At 42.5% G+C, this 12,396-nt stretch overlaps 1 protein-coding gene across 1 annotated transcript in view; it reads right to left on the bottom strand.

Moving 5' to 3' along the window:
• Window positions 1–356: 356 nt before the first annotated feature.
• The window catches only part of LOC104954331 (brain-enriched guanylate kinase-associated protein), a 31,237-nt gene continuing 19,197 nt past the window's right edge, over window positions 357–12,396 (bottom strand). The window contains exons 5-7 of the mRNA XM_010781425.1: window positions 7,627–7,734; window positions 5,380–5,463; window positions 357–3,054 (exon numbers count right to left, since the gene is read on the bottom strand). Coding sequence (XP_010779727.1) covers window positions 1,516–3,054; window positions 5,380–5,463; window positions 7,627–7,734 — 1,731 coding nt within the window. The 3' untranslated portion in view covers window positions 357–1,515. The remainder of the gene's footprint in view (window positions 3,055–5,379; window positions 5,464–7,626; window positions 7,735–12,396) is intronic.

The raw sequence follows: 12,396 nt of genomic DNA, 5'->3' as shown, positions 1-12,396 counted from the left end.
TTAATCTAATAATGGACTTAATCCTTTTCCAAGAAAACTTAAAGGTAGGGTAGGTCATTCACTTCAGAAACACTTTTTGTTACATTCCAGGGAATGCTCTTAACATCCCGATAGCAATGAATAAATTACATGCTTTGACAATAAATATGTACAAATATTTCATCTGTGGAAGCCGTGGCGCTGTAAAAAGCAAGTCCAATTATCTGCCTCGGCAGATAACTAGATGGCCTACCTGCCTGTCAGCCTTCCATCTCGTGCACAAACTTATCTCGTGACCTCATTGGTCATGTGCGCGTTCGTGTGTGTTGGAGGAGGGGCTCTGTAAGGAAGTCTGAAGGAAGGGGCAGATGTTTTTCGGTTGTGTACTTTCAAATTCTAGCGCACTCGAGCTGTTTTCTCCATTCTTACCTACCCTACCTTTAAGTGTGCTATGACAGGAAGAACAGACGCTGTAACAGTAGAGTATACGTACATTAACAATAGAGCAGATAATACAGTATGTACACAGTTATTGTAAAGGAAACCGTGCTGTCCATTGAACAGGATTAAGGCAATTTCACAAGTGTCCTGGTATGAGGGTAACTACTAATCTTTATTAAAAAATCTGAAAAATCAAGCTGAAAATCTCACAGTTCTCCTTTATCATTTATTTTGTTGTTCACCTGGCAAACAATTGTACTTGTACCTTCAACAATCTTTATTTTTGGACTATTTTTATGCTAAGTTTCCATATAAAGAAGTGTCACATTTTGCATCAAGAATCTCTTGCAATCTAAATTGAGTGTCTTGCTATTAACATGAAATGGCTTTTGCATAAAATACTTTAGTTTAGTTTTTCTAATATCTCTTGTTTAGCTCATTTGGAAATAGTAATACATCTTCCTTACCACTGAATAAGTGGAGTTAGAGATAATGTCCCCATGAGAAAAAATTAAGCTGGAAATTAGTGTTTCTTATCTTATTTATATGCATAATACAGCATGCATTTTGTTTGAAATAGAGAATGAAAACGTTTTTTTTTTAACAGCCTGAAGTCAGCAGGGTCCACAATACATAATGGATAACCTTCCTTCTCAAAACATGTGTAATTAAGTCACCCTATTGCACACGCTTTAGTCCATCATCTATACTGTATTATATTAGAGCAGGAATTGAATGGTCTTTTGCTGGTTTTAATAACAGTTCTTAACACCAACAAATTAAAAAGCAAATCGCACAGTACGTTGTTGTTGCCTGGGCTGTGTTGCAGAAATCCCCAGTCACTCTAATTATCGGTATTCTCATGAAACAGAAAAAAGCTGGTTTCAGGTTGCTATCATCACATACGATAGAAAAAGTGTTGCAGACTGAATGAAACGTGCCTTGGCTAAGAGTTACATAAAACACCAACAACCTAATTCCCCATCACACCCAGCATGTGTTTGCTGCAGGGAACTTGTGAGACATACAGTACAGTAAGTGAGGAATCATCATCATCATCATCATCATCATCATGCATAAAAGGAAAATCTCCCCTCAGTTCAGTAGTGTACCGTACAGCTGGGCCTTGGTCAAACTGTCCTTCCTCGTCAGTCCCGTGCTGCCAAATTTTTGGTATCTTGGAGAGGTCTTCTTTGGGAGTGCGGGGCCGACGCTGAGGGCGGAGCTGGAGCTGGGGCGAGGCCGGACACTGGGCCGGGGGGAGGGGTAGTGCTGAAGACTGGAGGCTTCCAAGGAGCTTTGGTGTAGGGACTCTGCTGTGCTGTCGGCGCTCAGGTTGGCGTAGTCCTTCTTGGCGCTGCTTGCCGCCTTCGCTCCCCCACCACTCTCCTTCTCCTTGGAGCTCCCTGAGAGGAACAAGCTGCCCTCGGAGTCTTGACTGTCCTCCTTGGCTCGGTACAGCATTGTTTTCTCCTGCTTACGATGCTCCATGGGTTTTGGGATGCGGCTGGGCGAAAGGGGGGCCACAGTGAAACACTGGTCCAGCACGCGGCTGTGGAAGACGTCGTCTCCTTCCTGGAAGCTGCTGTAGAGAGGCCCCTTGACCTTACTGGAGGGGCCCGTGGCGAAGTGGCGCTCGGAGGAACTGAAGGGAGAGGCCCGCCCTGCGACGTTGCGGTAGGAAGAGGAGAACGTGTTGATGTCCTCCACGCTGAGCTGCCTCCAGCGGCTGCTCAGGTCGTCCTCTGGGACCTGGACGTCCCCTCTGTTGTTCAGAGCTCCTCCACGAGCCTGGCCCAGTCCGGTTGTGGACCCCATGCTGTGAGAGGAGGCCAGACGAGGGGTGCTGGAGTGGTACGGCTCACTGAAGCATGACGCCGTCCTGCTGTACCCCGGTGAGGTGCCCTTCTGTGGGCTCCTTGGGATCGCCATGTGCTGGATGCTGAGGGACTTGGGGAAGCTTAGGCTGTCTTTATCGTAAGAGGACATGCTTTTGCGCTCATAATCCCCGCTGCCACCATCTCGCCAGTCCATATAGAGACCCTGGTGGGAGGAGGACAAGGTGCTGCTGGTGTTGCGCCCACCACCACCAATAACCCCTCCCTTCTCGTCTGATGCGAGGCTGAAGCTGGAGTAGGAGCTGGAGGCCGGGAGGCTGCCAGTGCCGAAGTCGTCCTGTTGGCCGAAGGGGGATTGGGGCTCATGGTGGGAGAAACTTCCAGAGTGGTAGGCCTCTTCATCCGGGTTGCTGTCCGTGTAGTTCTGGGCCTGAAGCTGGAACAGCGCGGTGCCGTGGAGGTCGACGCTCTGCCTGCGCTCGGCATTTTGCCATCGCTCAGGGCAATAGAGGGCCGTATCGCTGCAGTACAGGTCAGATGTTTTATAGGAAATACGGCGGTTCAGGTGGTCAGTGCTTCCTGTTGCTGTCAGAAAGTCTCCATCTTGTGGCTGTGGGCTGGGTGAGCGCGTTACCGGGCAACTGCTGCCTGGTTCAGGCTTTTCAAGGACCTTGGCAATCAGAGATGTGGGCACGGCGTCAGAGTAATTGGAGGAGAACATTGGAATGGTTGATCCACTGCCTCGATTATGTTTCTCCATGTGGGAACTGAGGCGTTCCTGCAGATCCACTGGCAGCTAAGAAAAACAAATAGAAAAGAGATTTAGCCAGAAGATATTTCAGAAAACAATCCCCAACTTTCTTAATTATTTATACAATCAAACTAGATCTGTTCATTAAACATATTCAATGCTATCTGTGTCTGCACTGAACGTGTGGTTAAAGTTATTCCTCAGTGATTTAAATCTATAGTCCTGGTGTAGAAACTAATTCATTCTCGCAAAGCTCACACAGTCCTGATTAGTTTGTCTTTCTCAAAGGAATTGCGCAACTTGGCCCCTGTAATGAAAATTTCAACACACACACACACACACACACACACACACACACACACACACACACACACACACACACACACAGTTTGATTGGCTCATGTTGTAGACAAATGTTCTTGTCAATTACAGACATGTTTCTTTGTGCCTGTTAGAGCTGGTCCGGGTCACTATGAACTGTTTCTTCCACAGAGTTTTCTCTTTTCTCCTCCCATTTTTTATCCTTTCATCTTCCTCCTTTTGCTCACTGCCTTCACAACTGAAAGGCCTTCATTCCCTCTCTCTCTCTCGTTCTGTCTTTCTTCTGTCTACCATCAAACACATATCAGTTCCACAGGGACCGGCTTAGATTCAAATTAAACCAGTGCTCCGGGTCTCCAGCTGGGAATAAAAAAAAGAAAAGATAAAAAATAGTTAAGAAATAGAAGCTCGCCGCGGCATAAAATAACCTGCATCTTTTAAGTCTGAGCTATTTTTAGCAGCCGCTGCCTCTCCCAGAGGGAATAAAGATGGAAAATAGGTGAGGCTGTGGGGGGGAAGCACAAAATGATATACAGTGTGAGCTAGCTCAGCGTTAGCTGCTATCTGAGGCAATGAAAGATGAACTTATTAGCCACTAGCAGTTTACAGCCATTCTGTGGAAGCTATTTCTTCAAAACGCTTCACATTTTGACGAGATCTTACATTTCCAGGGGTAAATTATTTCGTGGAAGTGATAGTTTATAAAACCAGAAAACAGTCTTTTTAAAACGAGAAGTGTCAGTTGTAAGCAATTAAGCACAACCTCTCCCTTTCCCAGAGCCTCTCCTTAGCAGTGAATGCTTACAAATAACACTTAGGCAATGGGTCCAATGGGTCTGTAATGTGCTTAGCATTTACTGTTAGCCAATATTGGTCGCTTGTGACCACTGTGCCCGTTTTCTGCAATAGATACATAGACTTCCTCTACCGTTTACCTCCATCTTGCCTTCTTGTCCACCATTATGTATATTTAAGTATAATAAAAACAGAAACCATCTTTTTACAGGTTTATGAAGTAGAATCCCCTTTCATATACTGTATATATCCTCATAAATGATAACTGATGCATATCAAATGTTTGATATGTATGCTGTGCTTCAATCAGCATATGTCAGCTCTGTTGGAGAGTATCACTTTATGCATCAGGTGCTGTCTAAGGCCAAACTTCCTTTCATTCATTCATCATGCACAGCGTGCTGCAGACAGATGGTTCTTCAGACAGCAGACCACCATCAGGCTGTCTGAAGAGGAGCACTGTGCCTCCGTCCTCTCTGTGAAAACACTCACCAAGGCTTCTATAGGGAGACTGCACAACATGGGACAACTCTCTCCATTACAGAAATAATGCATCAAGAACAAATTATAACACACTTAATATGTACAGGATAATTTTAGTGATGGATGATGTCGTTTTATCTCAAGGCTCAGAGCTATAGCCAGTCTTTATTAATACTGTGGCAATAGTCAAAAGTCCTCCCAAAGACCTCGGTAACATGAGTGTCATGTTGTTGATAATGGTTTAGATATATTTTTGGTTAATCCTATTTTCCAACATTAGTTTAAAATGTTGGGGGGGGTGTACCTACTAAAATGTGTATGTGGTGATCTGATCAACTGGTTACTGGAGGTCCGTCCAATTACTCTGTTTATTTATTTATTCTTTGATTAAATATTTCCTAATCTAATCAAGCAAACCATTTACAGGTTATAGGCAATCATTTATTTATCTGTATTTACCACAGAGTAACGGATTGTCTTGAATTCATATGAGGCTTAATGCTTATATTCCTTAAATTTCCATAATAACATGTTATTTAAAGACTCAGCACTCCCATAATAAATACAGATGATATGACCTTAGTGTTTGAGCTGCTTAATATAGACCAAGACACAAATAAATAAGTATTATTTAAAATGTTACTCAACTAAATGTAAAATCTTGGCAATGAAAGCCTAAATGGCTAAAAAAAAACGAATTTCAATTCCCTAACAGTTCCGCTTTTTATTGCAGAACAGATTGAGTGGACACTTTGATGCAGTGGCGCTCACCTCAGACATCTTGTGAGCGCGGTAGTGAGACTTGGAGCACTGCAGCAGCTGGGCGGCCAGGTTGCAGTCCTTCCTGTACAGATCCTGGAAGACGCAGACAGATTATATAATCACCAAATGATGCTTTAAAAATCGTTATCATTATGGTTGCCGGATGGTTCAATAAGCTTTTGGGGGAATTGTGTAAGAGACTACAGCCAGGAGCATTATGGTAATGAACCGTGATACAATTACAACAGCAAATCTAAAAATAAATGTATCAATTTACTATTAATGAGGTATTTATACATTAATAATGGGTAAGGGGGAAACAAGACAAGAACCCTGGCATGTATGGTTTTAATTCTGACACAATATAGCAAAGCGTATAATATGCAGTAGACATAATGGGCTGTTATCCATTGAAAAATAGGACATGTAGCCCGCTGGATTAGCCAATTTACTGATTTAGTGAACCGTCAAATCAAAGGAAGAAAATCATCCATTAGAGCTGGTGGAGCTTAATTAGTGAGCTGGTATTTTTCACCTTGGCTTTATTAGTTCACTAGGTTGACATCAGGGGATTACAGGATCTTATTAACTCCACTGAACTTTTTCATTTGTAATATATCTTCCCAATTCAGTCGAATTTTATAATGCATTGATTTATCTGCAGGCTCCAGCCTAGGAAGATAGTGCAGCCTTATTTATTCTCTGTAGTTTCTCTCTATTATGGATGGTTGTTAGATATTTACTTAAATGTTAGATCAGAGCGAGGATGATCCGTGGATGATGCTCGGTTGAATTGTTTTCAGTTTTTCTGAATGAATGCTGTGTGGGTGGTTAGCTGTTTGGCTCTCTTTCTATTCTACTCCCTCCTCTCTGAAATCCTTCCTCCTTTAAAGGTCACTTCTTGGTGCAGTGTAGCTCCCCGGTGCCTCCATCACACCCCGGCCCTGACAATACCTCCCCGAACATCAGTGACCGCTTTTTGTGTGCCACCAGGGGACGTTTGGTGTGGAGTATTTGCTGTGGAGATGCAAAATAATCTTTGAGACGTTAGTGTTATTTTAGGAAACGTGAGTTGAGTTTCTGCTGTCTTATGATGATTAGGTCTTTACATACTGTATAATTTATTTTAAATGACTATTTAAGTAATGCAAATGTGGCTTTTATAGACTATATTCATGCAAACTGATAGCCAGAAATAAGCATTTTGCATTGTTTTGCGAGTCTTTTATGCAATTTTGCCTTTTCATGTTGTCTTTTATATTTTGCAGGGTTTTTTTTGTCTGTTTTTGGTTGTTTTGCAACCCTTTCTAAGTTGTTGATTGACTAAAACTAAGGCTCTGGCCTTTAGACCCTCAGGTATGGACCTGAAAGATCACTTCAGTAATCCATCCATAGTAATAATCTATTGCAGATTTAATGGTTTATCACCGAAGATATGTTATTCAACATGATGCATTTGTTTTTATCATGTCAGGCATGTCACATTAGAAATGTGATTTGTTTTATTTCATGTCATACGCAGTTAATTTACTGTAAAGCATGCTCTCTTGAGAAAATGCCTTCCCTGCTGCTGTCTCTGATGCGACAAATTCTGAATGAATCTTGACTCAAATCAATCTGGACCAATGCGGGGGGATTGTCAAAAGACTATATAGCTCAGAAATTCTAAAAACTGCCATATACCAGAGTGAGAAATCCAACCTGACCTAGAGCCCGTAGTAGAAATAGCACTTAAATCACTTCAAAGAAAATGAGGCACCAGATAGCCAGATGCCCCAGAGCTCAAATCCACAGCACCGGCTCCAAACTCAGCAGCCCGAGGGTGCCCATTGATTTCAGTATAATCACTATAAAACACCCAGTAGCTTATAGTTAATTCCTGCTGTGGCTCCTTGAAGCACAAATACTCAGGAAGTTGCAGAAATACAGTGGATAAGAGACATTGTGGGTTAGTGGGGAAGGCTGCCAAAGTGTTTCCATCAGGAAGAACAGCTTTTGGAAGAGTTCTCCGAGTTGAAGAAGTGCTATAAAGGCTTTAAAGACCGGCAAAGGACAGCAACCGCCCTTTAAGGTCCTTAATGCCTCCGGCTGCTGCTGAATTTGTGGGCTTGTAGGTGAAATATATTTTGGTCATGTCCTCAACTGAAGTCACACAAAAGGTTCAGGTTTTGTACAAGTGAGCGTTCAGGCACAACACTGACAGAGATGTCAGCAGGAGCCAATATAACATGATGTACTGAAGCTCTCTGTACTCACGTTGTCCTCTCTGAGTTTATTGATGGTGATCTTTGCCTCCATGAGGTGGTTGTTGAGGAGGATGATTTCCCTGCTGAGGGCTCTCTTTTCCTCTTCATGGTGCTGGGACTGCAGTTTAAGAGAAAAAGGGTAGAAAAGAGGAGAAAAAAGGATGTTAGAAATAGACAGAGAAGATGATAAGAAGGGGCTTACAAGTTGAGTGTTGAGATAGCGGGAGAAAGATGAGGGAGCCAAAGTTGGAGGAGCATTAGAAAAATAAATTGATGATGGAAGAGGGGAAGAGAAATGAGAGGAAGAGGGCCGTGAGTCACTATCAGGCGGAAGCCGATGCCCGCAGCAGGTCTTAATTAAAAGAAGATTACACTTGCCAGTGCTCATATCATATCAATTACTCTGGGAGGAAGAGAACAAGAGCGGGAGAGAAAAAGGAGCAGAACAAATAAAGGATAGAGTGAGAAAGACACTACACTTTTAGTGATTACTGTCGAAAAAATTCCAAATGACCCTGGTGAAGTGACATTTCATCCCTAGTGCCAGCGTAGCTTGTTGATTATGTCTTCTGGTCTGTCCTTCTGTTGGCCCATTTTAATCTCCACTACTGTTTGTTATCTGGCCCGGACATTCATGGTGCCGTGGGGATTATTCCTAATGATCCTGGTGCAAATCTCATCTAGCATCATCAGGCTAAAGGACCTACTTGTACACAAGAAACAAATTCAACAGATTAGCCGCGCTCACACCGGAGTACTTTTCCCACTTTAGTTCCGATATAGTTCCGAAATGTCGCTTTCACACCAAAAAGAGCCGGAATTCAAATTAGTTCATGAGAACCTTTTTTACCCCCTTTTCCGTCCCTGCTAGAGAGCAGGAACTTTCGTGGGAGAAAAAGGTTCCTATGTCTGATTGGCTGGGCGGATTGCAAACTACGCACCGTAAAACCGCCATTTTATTATCCTTGCATTAGCATTAGCCCAACGCACAAACGCAGAGAGACTAACTTATGGCAACACAAAAGAAAACATGGGAGCGGTGGAGATGAGGAGGTGTCTGGCCATTTACTTGGAAAGCTTCAGTAGAAGACTGAAGCCAGTCCCCAACTCCGGGGACTTCGGGTGGCAGTATACGCCGTGAAGTTGTTTGCGGCCTGCCAGTAAACCCAAAGTAGAAGAAGAAGAAGTGACGTCAGCGGGTTAATTTGCCTAATCCTTCCCCAGGAACTTATTCCGGTGTGAACGCGATCTGTAGTTCATGAGAACTAAAGAGTTCTCATGAACTAAGTTCTCATGAACCTTTGTGGGAAAAGTACTGCGGTGTGAATGCGCCTATTGATTAAACATGTTCTTGCTCCTCAGAGGATAATCAATTTCCATTTGAAAACACTATGAACTTCCTCTGGCATAATCCTCAGTTTAAAAAGCTAACTTAGCTTTGCAAGCAGGATATCATAAAGAGGACACATATGGTGATTTCAGGTTCATACTTATTTGTGCCTTTACAGTGACATGTTTACATACTTCAATATTAAAAATGTATTTATTGTCCTCATACCACCTCTTTTCACCCTCTGTCTGAAACCAGAGCCCAATCTACTCTGATTGGTTAGCTGGCCAACTATTTTGTGATTGGTCTATAACGTACACGTGTTACATAGTGATGTCACTATGTTACATGAGTAAACAAAGGAGTCCGATTGAGGCGTTTCAGGCAGGGAGCAGAAACTCCTACGAGAGAGAAACTCCCCCTGGGGTGAACTGTAGGATCTATAGTTTGATAGATATTACAAAGATTATTTGAGGTCTCGCCAGGAGAACGTGTACGTCTTTCCCCTTATTCATTTCTATTGACGGCAGCGTCCATGTAAAGTTAGTGTCCACACACACACACAGCTGTTAGATGATACAGCTCTGAGCACTCGCCTGTCCTTCCATCGTTCTCTCCTCTAATATCTCGATGGCAGTGATTGTTTGGAAATAGCGAGGTGCAGAGCCAGGTGGCAATTCATGTCAGCTTAAGCGAAAGGCCAGGATTAATATTCAAATCCAATTCTGCTAGGATCTCATTAATCAGCTGACGAGACACGTAGCTTCCTGGGACTCTCTCTCCAGCTCATTACTCTGGATTGCTATCCGTGTTTTCTGGCGCTGACCGTGCGTACGACCACATTAGGGCACTTTAAGGCTCAGATAGTAATTGGTCCATGTTCGGTCTTTTACATTACATGTCATTTGTTAGGCGCTTTTATCCAAAGCCACTTACATACATTCAGTACTGTGGACAATCCCCACAGGAGCAATTTGGGGTGAAGGGTCTTGCCCAGGGACACAACGACATGCTGAATGCAGTGGGACTCTTGCTATCCCCTGATTTGAAGTCCAGCACACTACCCACTGAGCCACAGCCTCCGTCTTTGTTACAATATGTTTTATTGGATGATTTCTCACTCATATGCTTGTACTGTAATACTTTGGTCTTATGCAAAGGATAATACAAGAGTGAAATATAAGAAAACAATTCTTATATTACAGTATTAAGGCAAAACTGTGGTGCACATTTGAAGTAAAATAGTCTGCTACTTTGAAGCCAGACATCATTTTTCAACAGACTTTGAAAACGTTCTGGTAATCTCTTAGATCTTCCAACATGCTGATGCTCCACTTGCCGTGATTACAGGAAGTCTTTGAAACAGAGTCTACCTATAGATTAAAAAATGACACAGAGAGCAATCTTGATTGGGCTTAATTTGATGAACACGATCTTGTATTTGGAGAGTGGGAGGAAGAGTCATTTTAATTACAGCGTTATGGCCAGCGGAAGAATCACAGCTGTGCTCTCTGAATTTTGTTATCTCCTCCAGTCACACTGAGTTAGATACATAGGCTGTCACCAAAGACTGTGTTATCAGTTGGTGCCACACATATAGGAGAACAGCAACACGATAAATGAATATGCAAATTTGGATCATATCTTAAGGAGATTGACCCAGTGGAGGAGGAGAGGGGTATTATATCCAAACACAAGACAGTTTGGGGCTCACTTCACCTCCTCTTTGTCTTTCGATCAATGAAAGCAAGTTTCTTCTCATTCCTCAGCAATTACATGATGTTGAAGACAAATATACTGACTCAGCTAACCAATGAGACAGTTCTCTGCTCTATATTGCAGACAAGAAAACAAAACTTATAGAGCTTTTTTCAATTATTGATCAGGAAGATTTCTTGAATTGAGTGCACATTGTATAAAAACCCCACCTTCCCCCAATTTGTTTTACATATTCTGCTGGAGATTCTCTCTCTTCACTGGACAACAAATGAAGCCTAAATCCCTTGAGATGCAATTACTGAAGACGGCGGCTCATGCAGGCGAGCAGAAAACTCCACTTCAGTTAAACGCAATCCTATTTTGTGGGGGGGAAAGCAAACAAACAAATGATATGTTCTAACCTCATTAGAGAGGATCTTCAAATGGAGATACCAAAGATCAGATACATTCCAGAACAAAGCAGAATATAAATATTGTGGGTAAAGCTTTTTTCAGAAACCAGGGAAACACTCAGTTGACACAATAGAGGGAAAAGAGATGGACCCTGAAAATAGTTAACTTTAACAAATCAATAAACCTTTCTCATGTCCAAATATTTCCTGTTTGCAACTACATTATGTTATAAAAAAGTAAACGTAACTGGCTAGGGATGCATTTAAAGTGGAAATGCCATGTCCCTGCATGTTTATAAAGTGTGCAGAAACACTGTTATGTAATGAAAGAATACAGTATATGTCACATGCATGGTAACAACAAGTCATTTAATTAGTCCCAATGGTTTTGCACTATAACTAATGTTCACATCTGCTAATTATTCCCTGCTTTTCTGCTGCAGAGAGAAACCATTTTTTGTATGTGCATCACATCTGCTGCGGTCACTATGGTGATACTCTCCTTTGTGTATTTTGGTCTTTTCATTTAAGAGTGTAGTGTCATTGTTGCAGCGGTGGCCTCAGTGAAGAACAGAGAGAAATAAAACACATTCTAAAAGAGAGGCTTCGTCACATGTTCCTCACTCAGCAACAAGGATATGATGCCTCCAACACCTTTCACACAGGTAAACATAAAACAAGACATTATTTGCTATTTGGCCCATCTTAAGGAAATCTTTCAACACAACAGTAAAAGCTTCTCTGCCTCAGGTTGATATAGTCGGTTCACCATCCTTACTCTTCTTATTGAACCAAAGATATTAATTGTTCCTATAAATCTAGAGGTGTCTATATGCATTGCACAAGCATATACTGTACTTCGCTGTTCAAGGTGCCAGCTGCCCAAACACTTAATGGCGTAATGTTTCCATGAGACATTAACTATGCAGCTTAAATGCATCGATCCTGAATCAAATTGTATCGGTGGCGAACCGTGTCTATCACAACTGGACCTTCTGTAGACACACACACCCCCCGCCGCCGCCCCCCCTCCGCAGCAATATAATGTCCGTCTTTTCACTGAATTGTCGTCTTGAAAAGGGTACTCACAACAATTATGCAACAACTTAATCTTCACCTGTTGCACTTGTCATTTCAACGTTAAAAACAATAAAACGGCATGAATTGCTTCGTCGCATTCATCCAGATCCTCTGTCTCGAGCCAGTTAACTAGCGGGCCTTCTAGAGTACCCTGGAACCGAGGGAAACTCTGAAAGAATACGCCCATTGGCTACAAATCAATATATGATTGGTTGATCAAACTGTCAGTCTAAAGGTACGCTCTCATTCAGTGCAACGG

The sequence above is a fragment of the Notothenia coriiceps genome, unplaced genomic scaffold, assembly GCF_000735185.1.
Source record: "Notothenia coriiceps isolate Sejong01 unplaced genomic scaffold, NC01 NC01_scaffold00023268, whole genome shotgun sequence".
Classification (NCBI taxonomy): Eukaryota; Metazoa; Chordata; class Actinopteri; order Perciformes; family Nototheniidae; genus Notothenia; species Notothenia coriiceps.
Note: the sequence above shows the minus strand (reverse complement) of the source record. Positions and strands in the feature narration are given on the sequence as shown.